The sequence below is a fragment of the Stegodyphus dumicola genome, chromosome 2 (genome assembly GCF_044657685.1).
Source record: "Stegodyphus dumicola isolate Sdum_Otavi_A_Nest chromosome 2, ASM4465768v1".
NCBI lineage: Eukaryota > Metazoa > Arthropoda > Arachnida > Araneae > Eresidae > Stegodyphus > Stegodyphus dumicola.
Genome location: NC_140769.1, coordinates 89,915,922 through 89,934,929, shown reverse-complemented (window position 1 = coordinate 89,934,929; position 19,008 = coordinate 89,915,922). Strand labels below are relative to the sequence as shown.

The window sequence follows — 19,008 nt, the reverse complement described above, 5'->3', positions numbered from 1 at the left end:
AACTAAAATTCCAACATTAACTGGCACTAAATGCCTTACTTTGAATTTAAACTTACGTTGTACTCTTAGTTGGTTATTTGTGACAGATGTAAATCAGTCAATTATAGGTGCAGATTACCTTAAGAATTACAGATTACTTATTGATGTTGGTAGTAATTGCCTTATTGAGTCTAAAACTAATTTGTCATCACATGATAAATTGTTTGGGGATTTTTTTTTTGATTCGGGCATATCTGTAATTCATGGCGATTCTAAACTTGATAGATTACTAGCTGAGTATCTTGAATTCACTAAGCCTTCTAATGTAACCACAAAAATCCAAATTCAACAGTTTTCCATTGCATTTAGACTAAAGGTCCTTCTGTGTTCTCTAAGTCTCCTCATTTCTTGCTGGATTTATTCCAAGTGGCAAGACAAGAGTTTGAACTCCTTATATCACAAGGAATCATTTGGCCGTTCAAAATGCGCCAGCCCTCTTCAGATGATCCGTAAAGCTAATGGTGACTGGCACCCTTGCAGTGTTTATCGTTGCCTGAATGCTATGACTATTACTGACCAGTACCCTGTATTGCATATTCAGGATTGTACACAGATATTTTTTAGAAAAATTATTTTCTCCTCACTCGATTTGGCTAGGCATACTATCAAATTCCAGTTAATCCAGAGGACATGCCTAAAATAGCTGTGTCCACCCCATTTGGATTACTTGAGTTTCTTAAAATGCCATTTGGTTTATGAAATGTAGGACACACATTCCAAAGATTTATTCATCAAGTACTTTCTGGTATAGATTTTTGCATTCCTTACTTCAATGATCTACTTCTGGCTTCAGCGGATGAAAACGAGCATGAAAACGACCTTTCTAATTCTTGATACACTGAAGAAATATGGGTCAAAACTGAATGCTGTTAAATGTGTTCTTGAAAAGTCAGTATCATTTCTTGTTATTTAATTACCCCTTCTGGTATTCAGCCACTTCCTAAAAAACTGCAATAATTTCTAACTTTCCTAAACTTATATGTAACAATATCTGAACTAAAAAGATTTTTGGTAATGTTGAATTTTTATCGATGATTTTTGCCTAAGGCCGCAACTACTCAAGCACTGAAAGATTCTAAGAAAAACGATAAACCTCTTATTCTCTGGATAGCGGAAACAACTATAGCCTTTGAAAAATGTAAAACTGATCTAAGAAATGCAGTGACGCTTGGTTACCATATCCCTGGTCAGCGGTTGTCATTAATGGTTGACACTTCAAATGGGGCTATTGAAGCTGTTTTGCATTCACTATGTGATAAACATCTTCAACCACTACCTTTTTCCTTTCAAAAACTAACTCCAGCTGAAACTAAGTACAGCCCATATGACACAAAATTACTCACTATCTATCGAGAGACAACATTTTACAGTATACGGATATCATTGCCCTCTCATATTTTTATTTAGGAAAAATTCAAATTTTGCATCTCCCAGGCAGATAAGACACATGAATTATAATGCCCAATTCAGAACTGACATACAAAACAAACATTCCTGGATCAGAAAATATTGTGGGAGATGCATTGTCACGAATTACTGCTATCAGTAAGGTGGATATAACAAGTTTTTCAAAGACTGATGACTCTCAACAGAATGATTCCAAACTGAGTCAATTGCTGTCTATAGAAAGTAGCTCATTAAAATTGCAATAAAATAAAATTAAAATTGCAATCGAAGCTTTTCCCCGATTTAAATATATACTGCAACTTTAATGGTGACAGGAATCGTCCAGTTGTTCCTAACCAATTGTGAAAGATAGTATCTGATTCTCTTCATAGACTTCCTCCTCCAGGATCGACAAACTTGTTTTGTATGGCCTTCTGTGTCAAGGGATTGTGTTGCTTGGAACCGTACTTGAATCAACTGCCAGAGGTCAAAAGTCATACGGCATGCTCACAACTCATTGCAGTCCTTTGCTGTAGCTAGTCAATGTTTCAAACATCTGCATTTGGATACAGTTGGGCCCTCACAATCTTCAGAAGGATACACTTACCTTTTGACTCTTATCGACCGATTTTCCCAATGGTCAGAAGCAATACCTATGAAGGATATTTCTGCAGGAACTATCACTCAAGTGTTTTTTACCCATTAGATTGTTAGGTTTGAAGCTCCTCCTACCATAAGTACCAATCAAGACTGACAATTTGAGTTACAAATGTTCTCTACTCTCAATAAAATTCTTGGTGTTTACCGAATTTAGAGGTCTCCATACAACCTTGCAGCTAATGGACTAATTGAGAGATTCCATAGTTCATTAAAACAAATGTTAATGTGCCATAATAATGTCCAATGGACAATGAGCCTTCCAACTGCACTTGGTTTGAGCAACATACAAAGAAGATCTGGGAGAAAACATCCTCAGAAATGATTTATGGAATGAATATTCATCTCCCTCCACTATTTTTGCAACCTATCCAAGTTTCTAAAGACAATTAGAGAGACAGCATCAGCCCAAGTTAATAGTAAGTATTTCATGCACCTAGCTTTAGAATTGTGCACTCACACATATGTGAGTCACGATGCAGTAAAACCACAGACTCACCTGTATGATGGACTATTTAAAGTAATAAAAAGAACTAATGAAAATTTTGTCCTTCTTATTAAAGGTAAAGAATCTGTGATTAGCACTGATCACTTTAAACCAGCATTTTAGTTTCAGATACTGTAGCATCCGTTCCTGTTCCTGAGCAGACTCCTACAGTAAAACCGAATGACACTATAATTCCAGTGCAGAATACTCATTCCAGTAGAAGAGTCACATTTCCTAGGTATCTCTGAGCCCTCATGCCTTTGGCATGTATTGGAGGGAGTACTGTGGTGGAGTATTTGCATTGACATTTGCATGCAGTATCCATGTTTGCTGTACTGTACCAGCACACACTCTCTATATAGCAAGTATAAAGACTTAAACTTTTCACTGAGAGGTTCTCTTTCACCTGTACTTCACTGTTCCTGCTTGTTCTTGGTCGACATTTGTCATCAGCTTACAACCAAGTACTAGTTTCATATTTTACCTTTTAATTTTAAAGAAATTTCATAGTCTACCAAAGTTTTTGACCTTCCTTTAATGAACCTTCTGACAAGTGTGGAGTCTTGTGGCATAAACCATCGCCACAATCTTTTATAACATCAATCTTCAGTATAATTAAGGAAAAAAACAACAAAATAGAAGCATAAAGACAACATAAGTTAAGCTAATAAAATCTGAGAAAATTTTAATGTCATTTACACTAAAAATATAATAAAAATGAAGAATTCAAATACTTTGTTGAATACTTTACTGAATAATAACTAAATATTTTAGAAATATTCTGTTCAGGGATGAGGAATCTGCAGTGCTATTTCTAATGTACTTGTCTTAAATGTACAATATACTATTTATTTCATAACAAACTGAATATTTTGAGGCAAATTTAATCATTCATTTTTCATAAACTACTATTAGTCTTGCATTAAAGAACTTTTTAAAGTATATAATTCTTGTAAAACTATAACATTTTTAAATATATAATTTTATTAAATAGAGTATTATTTGAAGAAAACATTTTTTTTAAAGAGAAAGTAAATCTCCACTGCTTTCTACAATAATTTTTGAGCATTTTGTAACAACAGAATTTACATGATACAGAACTTGGAATATGAAATATTAATTTTTAATGCAATACATGAATGCAACAGCAGCAATAATAAAAATCTATTACAACAAAAGTAAAGTGAGTTTGACTCATTGTTTGTTTATTTAACTGAATATGGCAAAGCATATGAGAACTACTTGACTAGGGAAAGGGAATGCTTTTGCGGAGGTCTTGACAAAGGAAACTAATTAACATTATACAGAGGAAAAATAAAAAATATATCTATGCAGTCAGCTTGATCACCAGGATTTTACAATAGAGCAAACTATCAGTGTCAGAAGTTTGCCTTATTATTAAAGAACATGCGTTGTTATCAAAGTTACACAATGAATGTTGTGCACCATGGCTTTCAGAGTTTAGTAATAGAAGACATATTTCAGCCTTAATATTTTTAGATGTAATACTATCATTAAAATATAAAAATTTGTAGAAGGAGCTTAATTTGAGGTGACAAAAATAAAACAATTCTTACATCGAACATTGTGTTATCATTTTTATACAATTTTCATGTAACAAAAAAATCTGAATCAACAACTACTTAACACACACAATACACTACAATAACTAAATCAATTCTGATTAAAAAATTAAAAATAAAATTAGAATATTTTATCATCATCTCTCTCAACAATTTTCCTCACCATAAAGTGAAAGACAAAAATATAATAAAAATTTACCTGATTATTCATAAGAGAACCAAGAGCTCGACCAACTTCATGATAATCTAGAGATGAAGTTGGGGGTCCCAAGAGCACAAAAATAAAACGAACATTGATCGGAACCTGAAAATTACAAAGAATATTACCATATATGAAATGGAATAGAAAAAAAAAAAAAAAAACTAATTAAACATGGCAGTTAGCATGTTAACAAAACCATCCTAAATGATGGTCAAATTATGAGATTTTATTTAAATTAATTAGTTACTTTACATTTCTATCATTCATGGAAAATGATTACTAATAATATAGGTTACTAATAAAAATATTAAATTCATTACAGGTATAAATTTCATTAGGAGACATTCAAATTTTAACTGCTATCTTCAGATGAGTGGCAGAATACTTTTAAATGCGATGCAATACGTAGTGTTTGAAAACGTATTAGAATTTTATATAGAAGTGTACCAAGATTTCACTTTAGGAAGGCCAAAGCACTGAAAGGCTCACAGATGATGACATAAAATTTTGGGTAAAATTATGTAACTATGCATTGGATAGAGAAATATATTTATAAAAAATAAAAACTTTGCACATATCAATTCATATAATAATTATACTTGTATTATTGTAATATTTAAAGACATAAACTTTTGAAGTATTTGTATTAAATAAACTGTTTGGGTATGAAGTAAATAATATAAATTACTTAACTAAAACTAATTGTGATAATGGTTTTCAATGATTAAACATGTGGCACCTTGAATGATGGTCAAATGCTATGAAGGGTGAGACCAGGGATAAATAGAAGGGCTAGGTCATTCCTTTGCTCGACTCCTTGCCGACGCGAACCTGATGGAGAGGGTTAACTGAAAGTAATCTGACGTGTCTGTGTTGCACCTGCTTTGATTCCGCATGTTTAAAACTGTAGTTTCATTCAGTTGCGAGACGAGTTTCTGGAGGTCACATATCCCAAATTAATTTTAATCATAAATATTTGTTTTCTAATAATGCAAATATTTAATAATTTGTGTATATATATATAGTTTTAGTCAGTTTTCCTTTTAAATTCTATATTGAAAGTATCCTTTATGTAATATGGCTTCTTGTGCTGTAGCAACCTGCCGTAACACTTATAGAAATATGAAAGGAAGAGATATTGTATTTCATGCTTTCCCAAAGGACAATTTGCTTTTTACGAAAGAATGGATACATAAATGTCGAAGACAGGATTCTATTAATGTGAAAAACGCAAGAATTTGCAGCTAACATTTTCTGTGTAGTGATTATGAAGATGACATGAGAAATCACTTGCTTGGATTGCCGCAACAGAACTGTTGAAATGCAATACTGTGCCGAAAGTAAATTTATCCTGTGCAGTAAACAAAATAACACCAAGAAATTGGAGACATTTTAAAGGAAAACTAATGCAGAGTGCTTTTGAAAGACTACACAAATTAAGCCCAAAGAAAATTTATTTTGAGGCCGATAACGAAATTGAAGCTGACAACAATAAATCAAATGTGAATGATTTTGAAATAAAACTCACAAGCGGCAATGCATTAAGTGACAATATCCCTGAATGACCTAAGTGTAAAGATAAAGAAGAATGTATTGATAATTTGAAGAACAAAATAATATATTTAGAAAATTGTAATAAAATATTGAAAAATAGAGAAAACAAAAACTTTAGAATGTTTGCTCAGTGACAAAGAAGGTGAACGACATCTAGAAAGAAATTTGTATTGGAAATTCAAAAATTAAAATCCCAAACAGCGAAATTTATAAAAAACAGCACATATCCGAGAATTTGGATAAACGTCTAAAGCATAGTTTTACAAAGATGCAGATTAATGCATTGCTAGAAAAGAAGGAAAAAAATCAGGTGGACTAGTGAAGATATTTCACGTTGCATTGTCATAACAGCTCTGTAGAATACGTTTCTAAAATAGAAATGCATACGTTTTTTCCCAAAGAAAAGCAACCCAAAAGACAAAAAAGTAGATTGCTTTGAATGTGGTAACCAATAAATAATATTTCAACAACTTGTAGTTGCATTGTGACTGTACAAGTAAGCTTATATACAGTCAAAAGTCGTTAATTCAGACACCCATAATCCGGAATGATCAATAATCTGGACCTCAAAGCTACAAACTTTCTACGCATGCGTCACATTGACGCAAGACCTTTACAGCTGCGAATATGCGTGTGCGCATGCACATAATATGTTTACACATGTGCGTTTAATGTATAACGGACGGTATAATCTAAGCTAAAATTATCTAATTCAGTTAATGTTGCAGATTGCGTTGTTCCTTAATCTTCGAATTGGATCCAGCTTATTATTTTTTGAAGACTGTTAGAGCAATTTTATAAAAGTAAGCTTGAACTTTCGATTATGTCAAATAGAATTTACGATATATATTTACTAGTATGTAAAGGATCTACAAAGCGAAAGTATGTTTCGAAGTCAATTAAACAAAAAGTGGAATTGCTGCAAAAAATGGATAAAGGCATATCCTTCGTTTCTCTAACCATTCCAAAATCTGTTTATCAATTTCACGTCGCAGCGTGCAATGAATTAGAAGTTGATCTGTCAGCACTATTCTTATCTTCAGGGCAGATGTTTTTATTTTATTTGGCTCATAATTCCTTACTAAATGTAGTATTTCATCTCGATGTACTCCATCTTTGATATGATTTAAATCAAATTCCTCGTCATTATAATTCACTTCCGATAGTGAGGAAAGTGACACAGAGGTTATTGAAAACGAAAAAGTTTCGATTGACAAATTAGTCGGTATTCTCGACACAGCAATTATAGGACTTGAACAGCAGAACTTTGTAACTGAAGAAGAAATTATGTCTGTTTATAGAATTAAAGAGAAAGTATTATCACATAAAACGAAGCAACTTAAACAACTTACATTGAAAGAAATGTTTAATAAAGTAAACAAATAAATATTAATTTTTTTTTTGTAAATTTTGATACTCTTTAGATCATAATTGTTCTTTATTTCATAAATTACGGTTTCATATTTTTAATTTTATAATTTCTGTATTCCATCTTACCAGATTTAAACTGATGATCTATAATCTGGAAAAATCGATAATCCGGAATCGTCAAAGTCCCGACGAGTCTGGATTAACGACTTTTGACTGTAATATGTTTTGATTTGAAATATTTCTAGATGACATTTTAGAAGTTAATAGTGTTAAGCATATTTCAAATGAGAACTAATTTTGTTAAGTTTTTGTTAAAGTTATTTTTATTTTATCCTGTGTTATTATTGATTCGATTTTGTGCTACCTTAGCATTCTAGATAAAATATAATAATATAACATTAAAGTAATTGACATAAGAAAACCTGCCTCCTTAACCCCCACTTTTAAAAAATTAAATATTTTTTTTTAGGTACTGTGAGTAAAGTTGTTTTGTCTAAATTAAGACAACAATTTTAATGCATTTATTTAAATGTAATATTGATGTAAGCCTAAGTTACAAAATTATTAAAAAATATGTTATTATATTGAATCGGGAGAAAAGTATGCCAATGTAAAATTTACAATCAGGCTGAAACTCAAACTTAGATTAGTAGAAATTTTGAAAACTATGCCAAATTTAAGGTTGTTTTTTGATTAATTTTAAATAGCCGTTATTATAGTTATCTCAAAAGCAGTAGTACAGTTCTCTTAGTTAACATGCAGATAAAGAAATGATTAGAAATAAACAGGCATTTATAGGAAAAAAAAATCCCTGCAAATTAAAAAAAAGGAACTTTATGCTAAGAATAGCGCATTTTATCTGCTATTTTAAAAATGAGTAAGCACTATTAAATTTTTTAATGTTTAGTGTAAAATGCATACTGCAGTAATATTGTCTCTTCTAAATTATAGCTATCTTTCACACACAGTTCATTTTAAACGCTGGTTCTTCAGATTTAAAACGCTAATTTCTATGTTGTCAGTTGCATCTCCGCGCTCAGTGTCATCATGGCTACGTCATCACTTCCCACTGCCTGTTTCAGGGGGAAAAGCTCTATGAGCTAGCCCTTCTCTTTTAAGTCCTCGGTGAAACTATTATTATTTATGTTCAAAAAGTATTATAGTTCATGCACATTTTACTGCATTTACTCTAACATCCTTCTTTGACATCAGAAATAAATAGTCTTTGATTGCTTTAATAAATGCCTCACTGTTTCTCAAGCTACTAAAATACTTTAGGTTTTAAAACTGACTACTATGGAATAACATTAAAATTCAATCATTACTTTAAAATGCAGCTTTGTTTAATCTTTCCTTTCTACCAAGTAATTAGTTTCTAGAATCGTAATATAATATAATGACAGAAGTCATGAAATTTCTAAATATTTGAAAGGAATTATAAAAGTGCTGAAAGTAAGTTTATGAAAACTAATAACTTTATTCTTGTTTCAAGCAGCAAGAGGGCGGGGGGAACATTTTTGCTGCTAGCATAAATACGTGCTACAATGGCAGCCAAGAACTATTCAGTTGAACCCAAAATTTTTTTTATAGTTGAAATGTAAATACTATAAAAAGCTATAACAAACTGGGAAATCAAAATCTGAGAATGCATCTGTGTTTCTACAAATCTGGACTTTGCCTTGATTTCACATCTTCAATCACATCACAATTTAATTCAAAAAAAAGTTTCTAAATAATGCATTACATAAATTTATAATTCTGTTTTACTAATATGAAACAATACTGACTATCAGACTAATACTACAAGATCTTTAACCGTCACTGTATGCCACAGAAAATGATTCCATATGAATAATTAATTATTAAATCACATTTACTTAGAAGCTAGATGCAAATTAATTTTCATACATACTTCTAGAAAATATGGTATTTGTTGCCCTTCTGCTAAACGCATAAATACACTTGCAGGTTCATTAAGCTCATCCAGTTTTCCAACCAAAACTGCAACACCTTCAGCCTTTTCTGGTATTCTACGAAGAATCCCTTGGTCCACAAATTTATCATATGAAACACTTTTCCTTTTAGAAGAGGGTGTTATTTCCACATTATTCTGTTAACAAAAAGAAAAGGATTTTTGACACATTTATTTACATGTATAACATTAACAATTATAATCAAACTTTAGCACTTCAATAAGCACCTCAGTAAGAACTTAAATACTGTATAATATGAATCCATAATTTTAAAATTAAGTAAGATAATCAGTAAATATATATATTTAAATGGTGCTTAATGTAAACTACTGTGCATATGAAAACTTTTTAATATCAATAAAATAATTATCACTATTAATTAAAATTGAATACAGGCTATGTATAAAATAAAGTTGCTTACAATGGTTAGGAAATTCTTACAATCTGATAGGAAATTCTCCCACTATTAATTTTTCAGCAAAAACAAAGCCTAAAAATACCAATCAAAGAAATTTGTGAAAAGTTATTCATTTAAAAAAGATGGGCATTATAAATTGCAAAATATTAATTTATAAGCTATTTAAGACTTTTTGAATGCGTGCACGTGAGTGCGAGAGAACAGATTTTTCTACCCTTTCACTGAGATACATACTGATAATAAATGAATAGGTTCATATCAAAAAAAAAAAAAGAAGAAGAAGAACATGTCGATGTAAAGTATAGCTCTAAGAAAAAAGGAAGAAGGCCTAGATTTATGGAGATTTTTATATAAAATCCAATAGGTTTACATACAAATATGTTTTGAGTTTTTATATAAAATCTGTGCCAATAAGTTTTTTCGCTTAATTTAGCAAACTGATTAATAACTGGTTATGCTATAAACTGACAGACAAAATAATATTCATTATTCAATTCATTATTTCAAGTAAAAATATTCATCCATTCCATTTCCTCCCCCCATGAGTGAAGAAGTAATGAATTTTGATCAACTTAATTAAAAATAAATTACGCTAGAAATTAAGTGAAATATTTGGCCACTTGCAATCTTAGCCTCTCACATAAAACTTCTCCCTTTTTTCTGACCTTGAATTCATTCAAACACACTTAAAGCCAAACAGGAAATTGCTCCTTTCTAAATCTGGTGTCATAAATATTTTGTGCTTCCTGGATGAGGATGGCATTTTGACATGTGGGTGGAGCAATGTCCTTTCATGCCTCAACTGCTCGACTTTCGTCAATGATTTTGTGTCCTTAAAAATGGTAAGCATAAATTCTGGAGTTAGCAAATGATACTTACTTGAGAGTTTCATCACAAAACTTGGAAAGACGCAAAGGCTTTAAATTATTTACTGTAAAACAGAGAATGTTTGAAAAGGTCTCTGCAGGCTGATTTTATTACATATTTATTCCTCAAAGAAGAATGGTCCAAGGATGAATGTCAACGTGAATAAACACCAGACAGTGACCTTTGGAGACTGAGGGGAAATTTCAGTGTGGATCCACATATTTTACTTAGCCCAAATACGGCAATTCTGTATGTTAACTGTCCCATTGAGGTAGAAATGAGCCTCATCGCTCCACAGAATATTCCAAGGCCATGACAGATCAACAGTCATTCTGTTGAGAAAAGTGATTGCGGATGAGAGACGTTGTGGCTTGTCCCTATCAAGCAGCTCCTGGATATGGCAGATCTTGCATGGAAAATAGTGCATTATGTTTCTGAGTACTTTTCAGATGGTGCTGTCTCTCTGTCGAGAAAATGCGCACATATTACTGCCCCCAAACTCTGATGTCTGTGAATCTGCCTCAACAGCTGTCTTGATGGCATCAACAAGTACCGGTATAACATGTTTACGACCTCTTCCAGCTTGAACTCCTAATTTCCTCGTCTCTTCAGATCTCTTAGTCGTGGCCCAGATACTTTTAGTAGACATTAGTCCACGCCGTAGATTCTTTCTATGACGAAATTCACGAGCTGCAGCAGAAGCATTTCTCTTATTTTCATAAAACAGCTTCACCACTAACACACGTTCAGCTAAAAAGACTGTCATTAGTACAGCAGGAAACATCGACTCAAACATGACAATGTCTGCAAACATTTTATGCTCTAATTTGTTTTGCATAAAGCTTCCTCTTCTTCCCAAGCATTACAAATCTCAACATTTTTCTTCTGCAACTGACAGCTTTTTGCGGTTTTGCATTTTATTACTCTTAATTCTTGTTCTGCATAGTTAATATTGTTTCTATATTCAGTTTTGGCCGTTTATTGTGTTAAATTTCATGTTTTCCCGAAAAGGTGCCCTGGAACAAAAAAATTTTTTTTCGAAATTCCATGAGCACATCTTGTGTATAGCCCATATACAAAATTTCGTTGCATTCTGTTCACATGTTTGCACTATAGGATGCCTTATATAGAATAAGTTTAATTATAACCAGCCGGTATATATATATATGCATAAAACAAATCTTTTGAAAACAAAATATAAACATGCCTAGTATTTTCACACATTAAGCTGCAGAAAAATTATCATTAAAGACATAAATTAAGAAATTTAGAACTAATATTTCACAAAGACCAGAAATTGAAATTCATAATTAATAAATTTCAAATAATTACCTAAATGCATATATATAAGATAAAAAATATGAAAGCAAACTTCTAAATTTAATTCACTATAACCTCTTTTATTTTCTATTTCATTTGGGAACTTCATCTATTTGTCCTGAAAATAGCACTGTAAATCTAAACTGCGTCATTCAAATTAATCATGCGATCTTACATAACCCCTAATGCAGATGCCTCTTGACCAATCACCAAATTGCAAACCAAAACTTTTCATGTGCTTCCATCTTGTATAACTACAAACGTCAGCTTTGCTCTTTACTGCGCTAAGATGTAATTTCGCTGGCTTGCTTTCTATCTCAACAATATCAAAAAAGTAAATCTTCTGTGGAAAGGCATAACTAGAGTGCCAAGTGAATGTGGTCACAAATATCAATTGCAAATAAAAATGGAATTAAAATCGCCTCGACTGCCAAGTGTTATTTACGAAGCATACTATGCAATAAAAATTCATCTTCAATATGGATCTATGCATGCATCGACACTGCTCCGGGTTTTCCTTGTGCTCTTATTATTTGATATATATATAAAACAGAACCATATTTCAAGTTTAAACACGTAAGTGTAATTCAGGAGCACATTCAAGGGCCCCATAAGCCTTCAGGCGCCTATGCAACGACATTCTTTGCATGTTGCACACCCTTATTTACGCCACTGGTATGCTGCATGACCACATTAGTCCACATAGTCCTCTTTAATGACTGGTTTGAAAATTCAGTTATTAAAGAAGTCTGACATTATTTAGAATAGGAAAATCTGAGCTTAACCATTCGCATAATTCTTGTTAATGTTCCAGGACATGGTACTAAAGTACTCACAACATTGTATCCAAATCTACAGGTTTTATTCCTTTCACCAAGCATCACTTTCTTAATCCAACCAATGGATCAATAAATCATAAAACATTCAAAGCCTATTATGTAAGGCAAGTTCACACCTCTGCAAATAAAATGCTACATGAAGAAAAGACACTAATGGCATTTGGGAAGCAATTTAACACAATGATTAAACTCGCATAGGAATAAGTGAATTCATCAACAATGAGCGAATGCTGGCATTAGCAATAGCCAGAAACTGTCAAAAATTTTGAAAGATTTTTGATTAATTGAAAATGAAGCCAACAAAATTATACACATTAGAAAAGCAGCAGGCGGCAACGACAACAATAATAAAGGATTTTATTTTATAATATGGATTGATCCAAAATGAAGGAAAAAGAGCACACTTTATGAGAGGCATTGAAAAAATTTGCACTCCTTACCAGAAAATGGTTAATGAGTTGCATCAGACATTGTCTCAAGCAAAAATCACCCGCTATTTAAAAAAAAAGAAGTGTATGACGAGTCTACATATTAACCAGTAATATAAATTTTCTCAATTAAAATTTGTTGCTTTTTTAAATTACAATAATATTTAGGTTTGTAGCCGGGCAGATGGTATGGTGGTTGGGGAGGCTGGACTGCAATACCAAGGGGCCTGGGTCTGGGTCCCGGAGAAGGCATGGTTGTAACTGTCTGTCCCCTTAATAGGAGGCGATGGTGACCCACCTATTAGGTGCCTCCGTAATAAAGAGACCACCACATCTGGCCTTGTATAGATTAATAGACTGGGTTACACTGTAACTGTTCACAATCTGCCATTAGAAAAAAAAATATTTAGGTTTGTATTGTATAAATTATACATACTTTTTTAACTTGCACTGTATCTAACTCATTTTTTCCACAGACAGTCAACTTTGCAGAATGCAATTTTTCCGTACATGCAATGAGTTAATGACCAATAAACTCTCATATTTAGCAAGAGTTTACTATAGTCCCAAATAGATTTTCCTCTTCCTGATCCCAGTACCAGCAATGGCACATAAAATCCAAAAAGTAGGGATAAAAAATTTCATCTGATGGTCTTGTTTGCAAAACTCCCACTTAATCTATCTCCACAAACCCTTGATAGTGTTGGTATGAGCATGCTCAAAGCTTTGATTGGCAATCATAGGCTTTCCAACGATAGGAGAAAACCATGGTTAAAGACAAGATTTTCTGAGAAATGACCTCCAATAAAGACTCTTTTGTGTGACCTTCCCCAACCACAAAACCACTCACTATTTTAATGACACCTAACAGACACTTTTCATTCCTCTTTCTACTCCCATTATACTTCCTTTTACCAGATTTTCTCTCATCAGTCTTCTCAACCATAGCAGGAATGTCAGTCATTTCATTCTTTTTCACACATGTCCATAGATACATCTCTACAAAAATTTCTCCAATCAGCTACAGTTTTAACTCACCTCATTCATAAGCAGATTCATTATATACCCACAAACAGAAAAAAATAAAATATCAGTTATACTCTTCTTGCTTTTTTCTAACCAAGTACTTCTTAAAATGGTTAAGTATAGGCACTTTTCTCATGACAAACCCGGTCATAGCTATCTAATCAATCCTTACGCTTGACCAGATGCATATTTTTTGTACAAACTGGCTAGTCATGACAAATACTAATTAATTCTTCATTCATACACCAATCAATAACAACTTTTTCATCCTTTCACTTTAAAAATCATGGGGAAAAATGAGTATTTATTTCACTAGACTTGAGAACCTATGCTCTGAACCAACAGTCTGTAGTAACCTTGAGGAACTTCTCTCTCTCTTTACTAGCCGCATCCAAATCGCAGCAAAACATCACATCCCTAAAGGAAAGCGTAAGGACGATTGGATTCCATTTTGGAAGGATTATAACATCGAGGCACTTATAAAGGAAAGAGACCAAACCAGTAAAGAACTCCAAAGCAACAACAGTGAGAAGATAAGATGTAAACTTATAGAAGTAAGTCAAAAGGTGGAAAAAGCCATCTTGGCTAGCAAACAAGAGAAGTGGGCAGAGATGTGCGAAAAACTTGACCCAAGAAAAGGAACGTCCCAATATTGGAACTTGATTAGGGCTCTAAACAACTCAAGCAGTCCAGCAGCCAATATACAGGTGGAACCTCAGTCGAATGTGATCTCCACAAACAGCTCGAATGCCAGAACAAACAAAGAAATAGCAAACTTATTTGCTAAGCACTATGAAGCTTCTAGCAAACTGCAGTATACGATACGAGACAAAAAAAGTTAATATAAAATACCTATCTGTCATTAAAAGAAGCAGGAAAGCGACCGACAACAACATCTTCACATCTGACTTTGATCCTGAGGAACTGGAATCTGCAATAAATAGCCTGGATCAAAAGAAATTCCCCCGGACCAGACCTCATTTTCGGACAAATGATCACACATTTTGGTGAAAATGCCAAAAGAGACTTGCTGAATAACTTTAATATCTCATGGCGCTCTGGTAAGTTACCCAAATCCTGGAAGAACTCTGTAATTATTCCCATCCTAAAACCTGGAAAATCTGCTAGTAACTGCGCTAATTAATTAGAGACCTATCTCGCTCACCTGCATTCCGTGCCAACTTATGGAGCGCATTATTCACTCTAGGCTGATGAATTGGATTACAGAGAACAACATTTTGTACTCATATCAGACTGCATATAGAGGCAATCACAGCACCGTCAATCACCTTTTCTACCTTTGCCAATCGATTATTGATGGCTTTCAAAACAAACCCCATAAGAAAACCACCATGGTTCTTCTTGATCTTTCTGCTGCTTTCGACAGAGTCTGGAGGCAGAAACTGATCAACCTTTTACATGATACAGGCATTACATCTAATGCTTTAATCTGGATTAATGGTTTTCTAAGGAAAACAAGCTTTAAAGTCAGGGTTAATAGCAGTTTCTCCACCACTAACGATACCCGAGTGGGAGTTCCTCAGGGCTCCGTACTTAGCCCTCTTCTTTTTCTTCTATACATGAATACGATTGACCCCCACATCAGTAAAGAAATCAAAGTTGCCTGTCATGCCAATGATGTTGCAGTCTGGCACACCCACTCAAATCTCACAAAAGTCTCACAAAAGGCTCTAAATACCTGTATGAAAGGCATTGAAATCTGGTCAAAAGATCTTAAAATTAATCCACATAAAACAAACTTTTGTGCCTTCTCAACAGATAGAAAAAATAGAAGCTCGTTTCGTCCTATTATAAAGCTATTAGGTTCTGAAATTAAACAAATTTCTAACCCCAAGTATCTGGGACTGATTCTAGATGCATAGTTGAGATTCTCTAAACACCTTGATCATGTTTCAATAAAGGCAATGAAAAAGCTAAACATCTTAAAAGACTTTGTGGTGCTTCTTGGGGATCAAGACCAAAAACCCTCAAGAATACTTACACTTCCATAGTCAGGCCTGTTCTCGAATACGCAGCACCCATATGGGCATCGGCAAGGCCTACTGCTAAAGGAAAGATCAACGCTGTTCAACATATGGCCTCTAAAATCATCAGAGCTGTTTTATCAACGAATAACATCAAAATTGAAAAGGAATGTGGCCTCGCCGCCTTAAAGAGCAGAAGAAAATTAACAACAATTAAATTTACCAATAAAATATAAACTCTTGCTGAACATCATATCTCAAGTAGAACCATCAGGGCATAGAGTGACAATTGCAGGCTTAAGAGATCCTCCAACATGACCAAGATATCAGAAATGACATCAACCTCAAATACGAGATTCTCAAAATTTCCAAAGAGCCTTACAACATTCTGTGCCCTCTCCCCCATACAAAAATTTATTTAAATTTCTTACAGCCTTGTACCAAGAAAGATCCCACTGCAATAATAAAAGAAAAGCGTGACCATACCATTGAGGAACTCATGATCTTAACTCAAGATCTGACGATCGCCTACACAGACGGCTCTTCCGACTCCAATCTGAACAGAGGAGGAGCAGGAGTCTTTTTCATTGAACCAGACGGAGTGCAGAAATGCCACACTATTCCTGTTGGGAAAATCGCCTCCAACTATACATGTGAGCTCATCGCCATCAAAAGTGCTCTGGAGATCCATCTCTCTAAAGAAGACCAGAGTTCCAAGGGTATCATCATCATCTCTGACTGCAGATCAGCATTGCAAGCGATCCAGAAGGGCAAATGTCAACTCAGTCATCAGATCAGCATTGCAAGCGATCCAGAAGGGCAAATGTCAACTCAGTCATCAGATCATTGAGCTCACAAACAAAATCATTGCTGCCCAAAGATCCTGCATCTTACAATGGATACCGACTCATGTAAACATTTTTGGTAATGAGAAGGCCGATGAGCTTGCAAAGGCATCCTGTAACCCTCGTTGATGCCAATGCAGTTGCCAGCCAAAGACTAATCGGTCAAGTTAAAGGAAACTCCATCCCGGAATTGAACTGTGACAGAGCCATATAGACTATCATAACCAGACTTAGGACAAATCACTTAAAAGGGATGAGGATTTCTGCAGGCGGACAGAGGCATAGTTACACCAACATTTGTCCTCATTGCCCAGATGACATCCCACTGTCTCGCCATCACATCTTCAGCTGCCCAGCAATCCAGGTCAGACTGTTTAACATCGGCATTGAAGACCCAGTGGACCTACTTTATACTGATAGAGCTGCCGAGGTTGTAAAAGCTGTCTTTGACAGCTTTGAAGCTATATAATTGCACTTTGTCATAGACACGACATCATCTCACTAGACACTTCTTGTGGAAGTGATGAGATAATTCTCATTTCAGAGCAAGCCATAGTCAGCTAACAAAACCCAATGGTTGTTAATTAACAGTTGTTAAATTTCAAATAATTCAAAATAGTCACATAAACCACTGCTAAACTAAGAAGATCCAATAAGATTAAACTTGAAAAATATTGAGTTTTCATGAAAGTTTCCTGACACTGCAAATACCGTCTGCCCAAACAGTTCATGCTCGTATCTTGAATCATATTTTGCCAAAAGTTTTTGGCATTTAAAAGAAAGAAACTTACTTTAGAACACTTTATTGTGAAATTTGTAAAAAAAGTATCATTAGATGTCTGAAATGGAATTATCACACTACCAGATTAGAACGATCATTAACTTCCAGTTCTGTTACAAAAAGCTAACTACAGAATGTCACCAAATCATGTGTACAGCTTTAGGTGCTAAAGTTGTATCATATGACACTGGGAAGGTTTGGCACCGATAAGTTCAAAAACAAGGACTGTGACATTCATAAAGCAGAGTGCTCTGGCTGTCCTGCTGATGTTGATGCTAAAGACTTACATTTTAGTGCCATATCCATTAGTTGTGCTATACATCACAAAAACTTGACATAGAAGTTCAGTCACTTGGGGCCGCATGAGCTGACTCAAGTAGATAAGGACAGACATGTTCGGGCCTGCCCTAATCTGCTCGAATATCAATGCAAGGTAAAAATTCTGGACTGGATCATCGCTCATAATGATAAGCAAGTTTACTTCAACAACACAGGCAGAAAAGAGGGTTTGTCTGTGCCTGGTGAGTCTGTCGACAGTGTCACAAAGCACAATTTGACTAACAAAAAGATCATGCTTTGTATCTGGTGGGATATCCATGATATTATCCACAAAGAGTATCTGGAAAAGGGTAAAATCCTTGACAGTAAGGTGTACAGCAAGGAGCTAGTCTATGCTGATACTGCTATCAAGGAAAAGTGTCGAACTGAGTTCCGGCGCAAAAAGGTAATCTTCCATCAAGATAATGAAAGATCATATGTGTCTGTATTCACTGGCTGGACTCTGTATGAACTCGAATGTGATCTTTCACCACACTCACCACATCACTCCTTCGGACTTCTACCTTTTTTTTTACACCTGCAGCTACAGATGGAGGACAAAATAATGCGAACACCTGTGAAAAAATATGTCACATTTCCCACCTGTAGTACAGCCACGCCACCTGCAACAGAAGTCTGCCACCTGGTGAGCGTAAAGAGGAAGGTATCAGTCTCTCAACAGCAGTCACCTGCGGTGCATGTTTCGATCGATCTGTCTGTGAGAAGTTGAAATGTCAGACCTGTCAGAGTTCCAAAGGGGAAAGATAGTTGGAATGCGCTTAAGTGGAGCATCAATTACGGAAAAAACAAACCTTGTGGGGTGTGCAAGGAGTAAGGTATCAGCCGTTATGACAGAGTACACGAAAGAGGGTAAGACGACATCTTCAAAGCACAGCAGTGGTCAAAAGTCAAAGCTGGATGATAGGGTT

The 19,008-nt window shown here is 34.3% G+C and overlaps 1 protein-coding gene across 3 annotated transcripts in view; it reads right to left on the bottom strand.

Moving 5' to 3' along the window:
- LOC118186200 (band 3 anion transport protein-like) overlaps window positions 1–19,008 on the bottom strand; it is a 422,199-nt gene that overhangs the window by 89,073 nt on the left and 314,118 nt on the right. For all 3 annotated transcript variants that reach the window (XM_035356272.2, XM_085810867.1, XM_085810868.1), the window contains 2 exons: window positions 9,192–9,389; window positions 4,352–4,456 (listed from right to left, as the gene is read on the bottom strand). In XM_035356272.2, coding sequence (XP_035212163.1) covers window positions 4,352–4,456; window positions 9,192–9,389 — 303 coding nt within the window. The remainder of the gene's footprint in view (window positions 1–4,351; window positions 4,457–9,191; window positions 9,390–19,008) is intronic.